We start from the raw sequence: 15,026 nt of genomic DNA, 5'->3' as shown, positions 1-15,026 counted from the left end.
TTACTTTTGTCCTTCCAACATAATGCCAAGATATTTCCTTTACGCCTAAAAATTAGTTCACTTCGCTGAAGTTTCTGATCTTTTACAGCAGAAGGTAATCCCTGTCTAGATTTTCTTGTAGTTCCCAAAAGAGCAGCTTCCAGTTCTGAATTGTATTGCATTTGTAAAAAACTGACTCGTTCCATGTCCTCGTGAACCCAACACAATTGGACCTATGGAACATGAAAGCAAATCAAATCAAGCAAGGACTGGACTGGTGTACAATCTGTCTGTAAACAAAGTGTAACCTTTTCCTGACAGATTCCCAAGCAATGTCTTTACGGGTGTCACTGTGTCAGACTTCTCACCCACATAAACAGAAAAATTCCAGACATAACCTGTCTCTGACTCTGACAACATGTACAGTTTTATACCACATTTATTTGGCTTATGTGGCATGTACTGTTTGAAATACACACGGCCACAAAATCTGCACATGTTTCATCAATTGTAATGTTTTGAGAGGGTGTATATGCTCACTGGAAATTAGCAGACACCATATCCAGGAGGGGGTCTCACCTTGTGCAGTGAGTCATAGCCACCTTCTCCTTTTTTCTTAGCAACTGAATTGTCACTGATGTGAAAGTTTCTCAAAATAGAAATAAACCCGTCACAGCTCAGGATGTTTGGACAGAAATTACATGACACAACAGGATTCTTAGACCAGTGCTCTCATATACGGGGTCTCACGCTTACTCACATATGGACTCCAATTGCCAGAAACTTTCCTATTTCTATGAGAGTAATTCCTCTCCACTTTGATAGCGAGCAGGTAGGGGAAAGGGAATTTGTACTTTGTAATTTCCTTATGCTTTGTTGTGCATACACATTAGTTTGCTGCTTTATATGATTCACCATACTGTCTGTAAGTGAACACAAAAAGAAGTGTAGAGGTGTGCTGTTCTGGTATAAACTGGTAAGGTTGCACTTCCCAGAGTGTCCTGAGAATGTATAAATATTTGGCACATGATCAGTAGTCGTCCAGCCTTCCTCAGAATCGGTATGGTGCAAAGTTCTCGGTCCCACACTCACCCTTGGTCGCCCACGCACTTCAGGTGTGGTATCATCAGGAACCATGACAATACATGCTTCTGAAGAACTTGGACACTCGCTCTCCTCATCTAAATCTACCATAAAAGTAGTATTTGCAAATAAAATCACTTACTACAGTAGTTACATATTGAAAGCTCTTTCAATTGAAATCTGAATAAAAATATTGTGTATTTTGTTATCTGCATTCCTTACTTGAAGACTCAAGAGCCTTCTTCTTGAATATAGTGTATGTCATCATCAGAATCAAGCAAATCATCATCCTCTGAAAAATCAACATCACTTTCTTCAAACTCGCACGATAACTCACGAGCGATTTCATCATCCGTCAAACCACGCTTCGCCATGACAACACAACTGAGCGTGCGCACGACAGAATATTCTCGCAAAGCCTCACAAAAAAAAAAAAAAAAAGGAGTGCTGCTCCCTTGTCCATCCCGCACCATCTAGTGTCAAATACTTCAACTATAGCCTCTGCCGTGCCTCCCAGACCACTGGGAGCCCTAAGAACACGTAAAGGAATGAAGGGGAAGATCGAGCACACACGCCCGTAAAATTGTCGATTTTTGGGCTGGTCAGGCGCACCCGTATTTTTAAGGGCGTCAGCTCCTAAGTGTTAATAAATCTCAATTTTACGATATCCCCGGGGGATTTTCACCATGTACTTATACACAGTTCCCTGTTAATCTACCCAGTAGAATGTCCATTTTCTTGGAACAATGCCTTTAAGTGGACCAGTTCTTCTGACAAACTATCTGCGTTTGAGACTGTTGAGTTCTTTGGGCAACTGTCTTAAACACACACATACTCATAGTTTGCCATGGGTTATGACAACCCGATGCAAGTAAATACTAATCAGTACGAGTGGGCTTACATAAAAATAAATGCGCCATACAGCCAAAATGTCCAGGAAAGGTAGACAATCAACTTTCTCTATTTCCCCAGTGAATTTAATTTTCTAATGAATGTAACTAAGATGATGTAAGAACTCTGCTCATTCACCTTCTCCATGAGCCCACACTATAAAAGTATCATTTACATACCTCCAAAATACAGTTGGTTTAAGGGCTGCTGATTCTAGCGATCTCATCAGGGGAGCAAATGGGCCACGTGTAGTGACCCTGTCAGTCTGCTCAAAAAATCCTTGGCTGAAACTAAGAAAGGCTGAAGAAAGAGTCTAGTGCAACAAAGAGTTATGTCCACCAGAAATTTATTACCTGTTAATGAAAAGATTCTGCAAGATTGACATTTGTGAAAGATGATACTATATCATAGCTAGCTAAATGGTCTGAACTGATTAGATGGCGAGCCCTTAGTTTATTGACAAAATCGTTTATGATGTGACCATGCTTTCTAAACAGATTTCAGGGTCCTCGCCAAATCTCTGAGATTTTTTTGGATGCAGAAGGTACATTCTCCTCTTCTTATGACAAAAGAAAGATTTTGACACAACAGCTGTGCCTTGTTACAACAAAATGCTTTTACTTTAAAACATGCATGATCAGAAGGACTACCCTCCAGTTCTCTCTGTTAGATGGGCGTTTTCACTGCACAGCGGCCCACACAAAACACTGGGTGTGATTTTTTTAGGATTTGTGGAAGCGATGTTGTTCTCATGAGGAGCTAGGGATATAGAAATCCACTGATACAGACCACCTTATAAAACTGAGCCACAACAGGTTCCTCATTGATAACTGTATTGCCTCAACAACCATCCACACCACTGGCATGTAGCACATTGTCATGCTAAGGGTCTTTAATAGAGGTTTGTAATGCCCTCACATTTTTGGAAGGTTAACATATGGCCTCTGTTCCATATGACACACAACATTCCACTGCCACACTGCATGGTGGTCACTAAAAGCATATGGTTACAAAGAACTAGTGTCACTCACCAACCCAACATAGACTAAGCTCCCTGAGATGCTCACTATTTGGCACGACCCCAGAGGCACATGTGACTTATTGACTGCCACCAACATGGCAAGCTTTTTGTTCTAAGATTTAATAGTAGTACTAACTCGCAACTTCCGAAAAACACACACACACACACACACACACACACACACACACACACACACAGTAAAGCTATCTACTAGGTATCTCGATAAACAGAAAAAAAACTAATAATCAGAGGTCTATAACATGATCTGGATGGGGTTAAGAATATGCAGATATTCTATAATTAAAGAAAATGAAACACTAACTACAAAGTAATACACACAATTGTTTGTTCTCTAATTTTTCAGATGTACCTTAAGCTCTTTTGTTGCAATCTTTCCTGTGCCCTTAGTGTCAAACAAGTGGAATGCTTCCAGCATATCTGCCTTCTGTTCCTTTGTTAGCTCAAATGTAGTTCTTGATCTCTTATTGGAAAGAGACTTCAATGTTTTCTCAGAAGAAGTCTGCAGAAATATTTTTGTGAAAATTAATTATTAACAGTTAATCAAGAAACGTTCATGTAAAGTAAAGTTTCTGGTATAAAGTTTGATGTTAAATATGGGTAAAACTGTCTTCAACCTGAAGATTGATTTAAAATCTGCCCTTCTTTACTAGGCATGGACCAACAAATTAAAAGGGAACCTACAGTTTGGTACTGACTGTGAATCATGAAGAAACTTGGCATTTTTCACATTTATAAATCACTGACTAAAGGGGAAAAAAGGTACAAGTAATAGAACAAATCCTGTCATTGAAAAAGCATTATGGACTTAGTGCATTGATAAGCTGATCAAGAAACAGTTTATATGATCTGAACTTCATACTATCCTCCCTGTTGACAAAGTCTCCACTACTGCTGTAATTGAATGAGTGGAGTATGTGGCACAGCAGCTGTTTGACATATTAAAATTCATAACCGTTCCTTGAAGCAGATCTACTGATGATATTTTTGAAGTCTGGACTCATGATGAAGATGAACTTCCCCACTTCCTGCAACAACTCAAGTTCTTACCACAATTGAAACTCATCTGGTACTTTTCCAAATCCAAAGCAACCTTTCTTTTGTGCTGATTCCATCACAACAAAGATCACTTGCAAAACTTAGTTCATATAAAATTAATCAATATAAAACAATACTTACCTTCTGACGGCACCAGCTGTTCCACAGCAAATGCTCCCATCCTCACAGTCTTGGAATCCATGGCTAACATTTTGCCCCATCGCTGAACCCATCAACACTTACACCAAGAACATCTCCCAGGTTTTCCTCTCCCAGAATAACCCCATAGATCTCATTCGAAACAAATCTCCCATGCTATATCCACCTCTCACCCGCCAACTATTACAGCTTCCACATCCAAAAAACCCAGATGCATCCTCCTTGTTACACACTATTGCCCATACCTCAGATGCTGTAATAAATTACTCCACTGTGGATATTAATTTTTCAAATGAAGTCATGAAATGAGATCCTCTGTTCCTGATATCCTCCCCATAGCACCTACCGTGATCCTCTTAACCTCCATAGCATCCTAGTCTAAACCATGTGACAATCTCAAGCCACAAGGTTCCTACCCCTGCAGTTGTTCCCACTGTAACACTTACCACGTGCACCCACCAGTTACTCCACTCTCATTACTGGTAAATGCTATGATATTAAAGACAGAGCAACTTGAAAAACCAATCGTTTTATTTTATCAACCAACTTGTGTCAACTGTGTAGCATTTCATACAGGAATGATGCTAGACTGCGAGAGGGCATACATAGATATTGAAGAATTGTCCACCTTGGTTGGGGACACATAGTACCTAATTGCTGAAAATGCTGCTCACCATGACTCAAGAGACCTGACCGCCTGATGCACCACACATGTATATTTGGGTTCTTCCACGCTGTATAGGTTGCACTCCGGCACACCCTCAAGTCCCGAAACCCTCATAGACTCAGCCTCTGTTGACACATTCCTCCTCCCTTTTATTCATAACTATCACAATTTTTCATTTTGTATGTCTCATTATAATCCTTAATACTTTCACATTTTAATCATCATTCCCCTCCTTCTCATTTCAACCCCCTCCACCCATTTCTTAATTTGATTATTCATTTTTCTTCCTCTAACAAATCTTTACCTTTCACTTTGCCTCATCATCATCATCATCATCATCATCATCTATGGACATCTACCAGTGTACCATTTTTGACTTCCGATTGTCTCTAGTGCGTCTCTCCTTTCATGTTTGTCTCCTTTATCCTCACACCAGATGGGTCCCTTTCATACAGAGGGGGGAGTGAGCTGCTTTTACATTTTAAGAATCCGCAGACTATCCACATATCCTCCTTGAGGAAGGAACTAACTGTTCTGAAAACTACGATATTGTATGTACTTTTACATGTATCTATTCGCAGTACTAAATATTTCTTCTCCTGAATGTAAATACTGGTCAGCAATTCCATCCTATATTTTGTTTTTAAGAAATAAAAACCTTAGGATTGACTGGTGACTGAAACACAGACCTCTGGATTTGCAATCTGAGACTTTCCGCTGAGCCACAGCAACACTCATTATGATCACAAAGTTACAATCTTTTACAATAAAATTATTGCAAGATAGGTATTCTATTTATGAAATAAAAAGAAAAATAATGTCTCAGTTAAACATACAATAGGATAAGTATTTCACGAAGGATTCATATTTTACTAATTTATGAAATTAAAAAAAAGATTGTGCACCAGATAACAATATTTAACTCTCACCTGAAATACTACAAAACCAAAGAACTTGTTTCATGGCATAGTGACATTCAATTAAGGAAGAAATAAAGTCTTTGGTTTCCTGAAGATATTCTTACTGTCAGAGATGACAAAGGCCTCAAAAGAACAGTTGAATGGAATGGATATTGTCTTGAAAAGAGGTTATAAGATGAAATTCAACAAAAGTAAAACCAGCATAATGGAATGTAGAAATTCAATCAGGCAATGCTTACAGAAGTTAGATTTGGAAATGAGATGCTAATAGCAGTCAATGAGTTTTACAATTTGGACAGTAAAATAACTGACAATGGCCAAAGTAGAGAAGAAATAAAATGCAGACTGGCAATAGCAAGGGAAACATTTAAGAAAAAGAGGTATTTGTTAACATATAATACAAATTTAAACATCATGAATTATTTAGGAATAAAGGAGACAACTCACCGAAAGGCAGAAGGACTGAGTCATCGATAGGCACACAAACAAAAGGTATGGAGCTTGCTAGCTTTGAGAATTCATGGCCTTTTTTATAGCAGTAGGAAAAACATACACTCACTCACATGTACATGCCTATCTCCCTACATTGTGCTCAGTCTACTGTCAGCTCTTCACTCGACCACGGTGAATGTACTGGGGTACAAACACACACACACACACACACACACACACACACACAAAATTGGGTGGGAGCTCGCAAGTTACCTGCTCCTCCCCCACCCCCCAACAGTGTGTGTGTGTGTGTGTGTGTGTGTGTGTGTGTGTGTGTGTGTGTTTTTCCTATGGCTACAAGAAGTAAGTGCATTCGGAAAGCTAGCCAAGCTACACACCTTTTGTTTGTGTGCCTAACGGTGACACAGCGCTTCAGCCTTATAGTGAGCCATCTCCTTTATTCCTAAATAATTTGTAATTTTCAACCAGAAATTTCAGTACAAATTTAAACATTAGTAAGTCTTTTTTGGAGGTGTTTATATGGAGTGTAACATTGTACAGAGGTAAAATGTGGACAATAAACAGTTCAGGCAAGAGAATAGAAGCTTTTGAAATATGGTGCTACATAAGAATGTTGAAAATTAGATGGGTGGATCAAATAATTAATGATGAGGTATTGAACAGAACTGGGAAAAAAAAATAAATCTATGGCCCAACTTGACTAAAAGAAGGGATTAGTTTTGGGTACAACCTGAGACATCTGGGGATCATTAGTTTTGTAAGGATTAGATTAGAAAATAAAAAGAGTGTGAAGGTGAAACCTGTAGAGGGAGACCAATGCCTGAATACAACACGCAGATGCAAATTGATGTAAGTTGCAGTAGTTAAGCACGTATGAAGAGGTTTAAGAGTCTTACAAAGGACAGACTAGCACGAAGAGCTGCATCAATCCAATCTTCAAACTGAAGACCACAACAGCAGCATACTGAGTGTGAAACGAATAAAGCAAAGAATTAAAAAATAAATAAAATAAAAAAGAGAAAGAAGAAAAGTGACAAGAGACAATTGCCGTATATCGATAGGCAGCCACACAAGTTCAGACAGTGTGGTACTGTTACACTGCTGGCAAAATGCAGAGTTGGACAAAGTTTTCGATTGGTTACTGTTTCTCACTTAATGAGGCCAACTGTTGGTTTAAAATCTGTATGTATTTATTCATTCACTAGTGTTCTGCCCTGGCTTTGCGTGGGTAGCACTAAATATCTACAGCCTGATGACGTGTGTTACGTAGCAGTAATAAATTATATTCACGGGCCTTTCTCATCTACATCATGCTTCGCAAGCCATCTAATGGTGTGTGGTGGAGGGTACTTCTGACACCACCAACTGATCCCCACCTTCCCTGTTCCACTTGCAAATGGCATGTTGGAGAAGATCATCAGTAAGCATCTGTATTAGCTCTAATTTCTCATTGGGGTCATTTTGCAAGATGTATGTGGAAGGAAGTAATAAGTTGTCTGACTCTCTTGAAATTTCAATAGAAACCTCTCCTTGATGCACAATGTCTCTCTTGTAACATTTGCCACTGGAGTTTGTTGAGCATACTGATTAAACACTCCTGTGAAAAAAACACACCACTCTCCATTGAATCTTCTCTCTCTCTTCTATCAGTCCTACTGGGTAATGATCCCAGACAGATGAACAATACTCAAAAATTGGTCAGAGAAGTTTCTTTTATGACATTTCCTACAACGATGAGTTACATTTCCTTAAAATTATTCCTATGAATCTCAGTCTTGCATCTCCTTTTTCAACTATTTGCTTTATGTGGTCATCTCACTTAAGGTCACTCTGGACAGCTACTTCCAGGTATTTTTTTGGTAAATACTGTTTCCAGCAATTTGTCATCAATAGTGTAACTGTGGAGTAGTAGATTTCTCTTCCTATGCACATGCAATATGTTACATTTATTTATGTTCAGGATCAACTGCCAGAGACTGTGCCATTCATCAATCCTCTGCAGGTCATTCTGCAAATCAGTGCTATCTTCTGGCATTGCTACTTTCTGACAGACAACCGCACCAGCTACAAAGAGTCTTAAAGAGCTTCTGATACTTTCTATTATGTCATTTATATACATTGTAAACAATAACAGCCCTATCACACTCCCCAAATTACATTTACATCTGTTGATTTTGTTTCGTTAAGACCAACATGTTGAGTTCTGTCTGTAAGAAAGTCTTGAATTAAGTTGCAGGTCTGGTCCAGTACTTGGTAAGGTCGTATTTTTTTCACTAAACAGCAGTGTGGGACTGTGTCAAATGCCTTCCTGAAGTCAAGGAACATGACATCAACCTGAGTGCTGTTGTCTACAGCGCTATAGATCTCATTGAGGAACAGATGAAGCTGCATTTCAAAAGATCTCCATTTGCGGAACCTATGTTGATTTTTATAGAGGAGATTTTCATTCTCCAAAACCGTCATGATTATTGAGCTTAAAACGTGTTCCATAATTATAAAACAGACTTACATCAGCAATAAAGACCTATGCATCTGTCCTACAACCTTTCCTGAAAACGGGAATGATGTGTGCTTTCTTGCAGTTGCCAAATATCCTTTGTTGCTCCAGCAAACTACAATCAACTGCTGCTAAAAGGGTAGCATGTTCTTTCTCATAATCTTTGTGGAATCTTACAGGTATCTCATCTGGTCCTCATGTCTTTCCACTATTAAGTAATCGTAGTTGTTTTCTGTTCCACAGTTGGTTATCTCAGTACCTGCCTTTTTGGCATTTGTATGATGGCTGAAAGGAGGGACTGTGTTACGATCCTATACAGCGAAGCAATATTGGAAGACCGAATTTAATATTTTGGCCTTCTCTCTGCTATCTTCTGTTTTGATGCCAGTATGGTAACTGAGCGAATGAATAAAGGATTTCGAACCACTTACTGATTTTACATTAAGACCAAAACCTCTTAGGATTTTTAATCAGATCAGTTGACACAATCTTACTTTCAAAGTCACTTAATGCCTCTCCCACTGCTCTCCTTACACTCATTTTCACTTCGTTCAGTTTTTGTTTGTCAGCTAGGTTCTTACTTCTTTTGAATCTGTAATGAAGCTACCTTTGTTTACATAGCAGTTTTCTAACATGGCTATTAAACTACGGTGGGTCTTTCCCACCCCTTAAGACCTTGCTCGGAACATCCTTGCCTAAGGCACAGTGAAGAATGCTTTTGAATTTTTTTCCATTTGTGCTACACATCTTTGTCCTCAGTAATGAATACTTGATGCTGAATATTCAGATACTCTGCAATTTGTATCCTGTCACTCTTGCTATACAAAAACATTTCCTACCTTTATTAACATTTCTTGCACAACAGATAGCATAGTTGCTATCACAGCCTTATGATCACTGATGTCTTCATCTATGTAAATATATTTGGTAAGTTCAGGTCTGTCTTTTGCTAGAAGGCCCAAGATGTTACCTACACAAGTTGGTTCTCTAGCTATCTGTTCGGTGTGACTTTCGAAAAAGACATTCATAACAGTGTCACACAAATCCCTGTCTTGGCACCAGTTTTGATACTGTGACTCCCTATCTGTATCTGGCAAGTTGAAGTCATCCCATACTACAATGGCAGCACCAGGAAAATTATTAATGGTATTCTGTAAGGTCTCTCTGAAGCACTTTACCACAACAGCTCCTGATCCACAAAGTCTATAAAAGCATCCAATTGCCATTTTTGACCAACCTTTGGGACTTAAATTTACCCAGATTAATTCACATTAGGTACTCATCCTATTTATCTTAAGATCAATGAATAAGAACTTAAATGAAAAACCGACCAGGATGGAGGCATGCCTTGACAATATAATTAGCTTCATCTGTAGGAATCAAGTAGAGTGCGATACCATCAAATGAGGACTATCTGACCATGATGCCATATGGCTCAAAATTGGAAATCTGACTCTTGATGATACCAGGATGCTAACTACATATAGAGCTCTCAAGGAAGAGAACAATGAAGTAATGAGAAATGAACTGAGTAGAATGGAAGGGGCTAGAATACTAACCATCAACAAAGATATAAATGAAAACTTTTCTGCATTCATATACAATATAAAAAATACATTAGACAATAACTGTTCTCTTATCACTAAGAGAGGTAACCCTAGCAATATGCATAAACCACAACACACAAAAAAGTGGCACACCCCACACCTCAATAAAATCAGAATTCTTCTACTCACACTGAAGGACAAAATTGAAGGCAGTCAAGAAAACAAGAATAGGTATATAAACTTACGAAAAATATACAAATCTGAAATTAAAGCAGCAAAAATGAAAGCAAATGAAGAGAGTATTTTAAATTAAAAAAACAAATGTAAAGCTGCCTGGAACATAGTTATAAGTGAGATAACCATGGGAAAGGAAGAAATCAGTGCCCTAATGAAAATTAATTACACAGACGAGATAAAAAACACTTCATATAAGAACTTAATAACAAATTCCAGTGAAATTAGCTCTAAACAAGAATTTGAGATTTCCATGTACATGTCACATATCGCACGGTAAATGTATTGAAAATAAGATAATACTTTGCAAAAAAAATTGGTTATTTTTGGGAGTAAAAAAATATTACAGATTGAAAGAATCCACCAGCGTTGTTACAAAACTGAAGTAGTAAAGTGATAAATAAAGTGGCTCACCCAGGGCAAAAAATTTCAATGTAAGGAAAAGGCAGTTGAGCAAAAAACTAAAACATCAAAGAAATACTTATTTCAGTGGATATGTTAGAATTTATAAAATGACTAGCTTTTTACCTATGGATTCACCCCCATATGTGTTGTGATATACACTTACTACCAAACCAGTAATCAAAATAAGATTATATGTTCCAAATTAAATGACAAACTTTTTACAAGTGTGTGTCACTCAAATTGAAGTTGACAGAGTTTTATTCACATATAACCTGGCAACAAAAACACATTGATTTAGGGGAAGGGAAGGGGGTCTGTCTGTATTTTGGTGCCTAGAGAAATCTTATGAGCGAGTTTCTCTAAATAATATAGGTGACACCAGGCTTGTAATTAAACTTTGATGTTTATTGCACTTTACTTCTTTGCACAAAAGTTTGAGATAAAATTGTGGCTTCTACTGATGTGGAACCCAAGCAAATTTGGATATGTGTACAATAAACATGGTTGCCTTTGTAGCCCCAGTTTTTCTATTTTATAATCTATTATTAGATTTGTTAAATAGGTTAATTTATAATAAAAAATTGAGTTTTTATGACTTTCCAAATATTATTTGATTACAGATGCATTTGCAGAATGGTGCATTGTTTTCTTTATTTTGACAGCAAGCGTGTCACATACACTATTGATTTGTATAAGTCGTTGAACAATATAAGAAATAAAAGGTTACTTGTTGATTATAGTAAGGTTTTTTGCTTTCAACAATTACATGGTTTTCTGATCTAAAGTACAACCAAATTATGAAATTAGTTTTTAACATAAGAATTTGAGATAAAAGGAAATGTGCAGTTTTTGAACTTTTGCTATTGCAACTAAACGTACTACTGAGTTTTCTGCTATTGGTACTTTTGTATTGGACAATTTGGTTTAGAGAAAGAAATCATAGAATACGTGTTTCAAAAATATGCAAAATCTGGCATCATGACAGTTCTTATTGAGCAATATTGAACATTTCATAATGTCCAATACATCACATATATTGCACATATGTATTTCTGATTCTCACGACCTGGTATACAGACCGAACATCACAAATAAGAAACAAACTGGACTTCATGCTTTTAAAGTATCCCAAGTCAACTAAATAAATGAAAGAAATACCAACAGGTCGTAGTAGGGGTATCCTACTCCCACAGTACTTTTGTACCAAAAATGAATCATGTAAGTTGTATCAGACGAAAATACTCTCCTTCGGTACAACGGCATGTTCTTCGGTTTGCTTCAGGAGGAGACCGAGTAGATAGTATAACATGAAAAATATTAGTTCACCTTATTATAACATAGGTAAGAAGAATTACTTAACTTTGCACAACTCATTTCCACAGGAATATCATAAGTACTTCCAACTGTCTATGAACAATGACATATGACTTGATACAGACAAAATATAAGTCTCTCATTCAGATTATATCTGACAATAACTTTCACATAGTGCTCTGCCTAATACAGTGATCAAATAGCTGGCTTATTAGAAGACAGCATTGTCATCTTACTCGATGATCGCAGACTGAGCTGAATGCTACTACACTCAGCCATTAGTAAAAGATCTGTTGAAGCATAGCGAAATGTTTCTTAGCGTGGCTACACTGGTGGCGCTCATTCATCGATGCTGTTTGCAGTGACTATCTGTTCTTGCAGTTATATTGAGAGGTACCAATCTCACTTTGACACCTCGCTCTTCAGATGACATCACAATGTATATACCAAATTTGACTGAAACTGCTCCAGGTCTACCTGAGTTAGGCTTTTATATCACCTCTGCCCTCAGCCGTAGGGGTGGGTTTCCATATTGCAAGTGATAACCCCCACACTTATAAAAGGTAGGTGGTTTTTAGCAACATGCTTCTTTATGCATCCAGGTGGTTTTCGGACGATTCAGTGCTTGCTCGAGACTTTTGTGTGTGTTTTGGATGCATTATTCAGTTCAATTTGCCAAAATACAGTTTATTATTTCTAAACACATGTTTAATATTCTGGAAGGATGTATATTATTGTAATTGTCTATGGATTGTTGTCGTTAACAAAATTATGTACAGGTTCCAAATCAAAAACCTAGTTGAGAAGTTGAAGTAAGAGATACCTAGTAACAAATGTTAAGAGGCTGTGGAAATTTTGACGTAAGTGGCTGGCACCTGTAATTACCTTAATTGCAGATGATTGGTGGGTTGACACAGAGAACCTCATTATCTTGATAAACGGCTTAAAAATTATTACTAAGTGATGCATTTTCATTTTTTATCTATTTTTATGTCCTCCTCTGTAATTAATATCCTTTGCAATTACATTTCTAATTAACTCTCCAATTGTTTACATCACACAACTTTCCTATTTTCAGAATTTGAGGCCTTATGTATTACAGATGTAGTCGGATAAAGCACGAGATTTGTACTGTGATTGAATGTTAGTAACCAAATCCAAACTGTAATTAATTATGTAGCTAAAATAATACAAGAGACATTATTGTAATTAAAGTTCAGATCAATTTTCATATTTAAAACTAATGATAATACTATAAAAATTATGTCAATTAATATTGTATTTTATACCTTATTCGGCTGTAACATCAGTTTCTTTACGTTTTGTAAATTTTAATTGTAACATCAAAATTGTACAAAATTAATAATGGGTTATTTTGAAATTTATTGTTAAAATTCTACATAAAGCAAAGCAGCGATGCTGCAAATGTCAGTCAGTTAGTTGTTGTTTTGTCAGTCAGTGTTTTGTTAACATGACGAGTATGCAGTTCAGTTGTCAATAAATTTTGTGAAGTTGGAAACTGTTATATTCTTTCATCAAATGAACTCCAGGCAAAGTTAAGTTAATTTAGGTAACATTCAAGAATAAAGCATTGTTACAAGGTGTACCTATGAATCAAACGAGTTACCACAGGCTCATCCCTCAGCAGGTAATTTATGCACATTCATCTACATCTACATCTACATAGATACTCCACCAGCCACCATACAGTACATGACGAAGGGTACCCTGTACAACTACTAGTTATTTCCTTTCTTGTTAAACTTGCAGATACAGCAAGGGCAAAATAACTGTGTATATGCCTACGTATGAGCCCTAATTTCTCATATCTTATGTTCATGGTCCTTATGCACACAGTATGTTGACGGCAGTAGAACTGTTTGGTAATTAGCTTTAAATGCCGGTTCTCTAAATTTTCTCAATAGTGTTACTCGAAAAGAACGTTGCCTTCCCTCCAGGTATTCCGATTTGAGTTTCTGAAGCATCTCTGTAACACTGGTAACCTATCTAGCAGCACGCATCTGAATTGCTTCAACGTCTTCCTTCAGTCCGACCCAGTACAGATACCAAACACTTGAGCAGTGCTAAGAACAGGTCGCATCAGCATCCTATAAGCAGTCTTCTTTAAAGGTAAACCATTCTGTCCTAAAATTCTCCCAATAAACAGAAGTTGACCATTCACCTTCCTTGCCACAGTTCTCACATGCACATACCATCTTGTATAGCTTTGCAATTTTACACCCAGGTATTTAAACAAGGTAACTGTATCGGAACATTACAGGTGTGATCTTCCTACTTATCTGCATCAACTTCCATTTTCCAAATTTAGGGCTAGCTGCCACTCATCACACCAACTGGAAATTTTGTCACATTTCTGTGAACTTATTCCATATGCTTATAACTTTGTTAACAGCCTGCAATGGCCCACAGTGTCAAATGCTTTCCAGAAATCTAGAAATATGGAATCTGCCTATTGCCCTTCATCCATAGTTCACAGTATATCACGTAAGAAAACGGCAAACTGAGTTTCGCATGTAGCAGTTGTGATGCAATCTGCCAAGCACAGCTGTCATGCAAGAACTAAAATTGAATAGGTATTATGCTCCGTTGTCATCCTGTTTTCTTCCCAACCCCTACCCCTATGTAAGGTAGGTGATCTATGAAATGGTTTAGGAGGAGATGTGATACATACGTACATTTTATTATAATATGTAAAGATACTTAAGCGGTTGTCAAGGCAGCCAATTAGCAGGATAATTTTAACCATAAAAATAAGGCAACAGCCATGTGATCAGTCATT

At 37.4% G+C, this 15,026-nt stretch overlaps 1 protein-coding gene across 2 annotated transcripts in view; it reads right to left on the bottom strand.

The window, feature by feature from the left end:
• LOC126252104 (uncharacterized) overlaps positions 1–15,026 on the bottom strand; it is a 94,405-nt gene that overhangs the window by 58,861 nt on the left and 20,518 nt on the right. For both annotated transcript variants that reach the window (XR_007545832.1, XM_049952967.1), the window contains exon 2: positions 3,345–3,494. Coding sequence is in view for 1 of the 2 variants with exons in the window: in XM_049952967.1 (XP_049808924.1) it covers positions 3,345–3,494 (150 nt within the window). In the remaining variant the exon portion in view is untranslated. The remainder of the gene's footprint in view (positions 1–3,344; positions 3,495–15,026) is intronic.

This window comes from Schistocerca nitens, chromosome 4, assembly GCF_023898315.1.
Source record: "Schistocerca nitens isolate TAMUIC-IGC-003100 chromosome 4, iqSchNite1.1, whole genome shotgun sequence".
In the NCBI taxonomy this organism is placed as follows: domain Eukaryota; kingdom Metazoa; phylum Arthropoda; class Insecta; order Orthoptera; family Acrididae; genus Schistocerca; species Schistocerca nitens.
The sequence above is the reverse complement of the archived record's forward strand: the minus strand, read 5'-3'. Positions and strand labels throughout refer to the sequence as shown.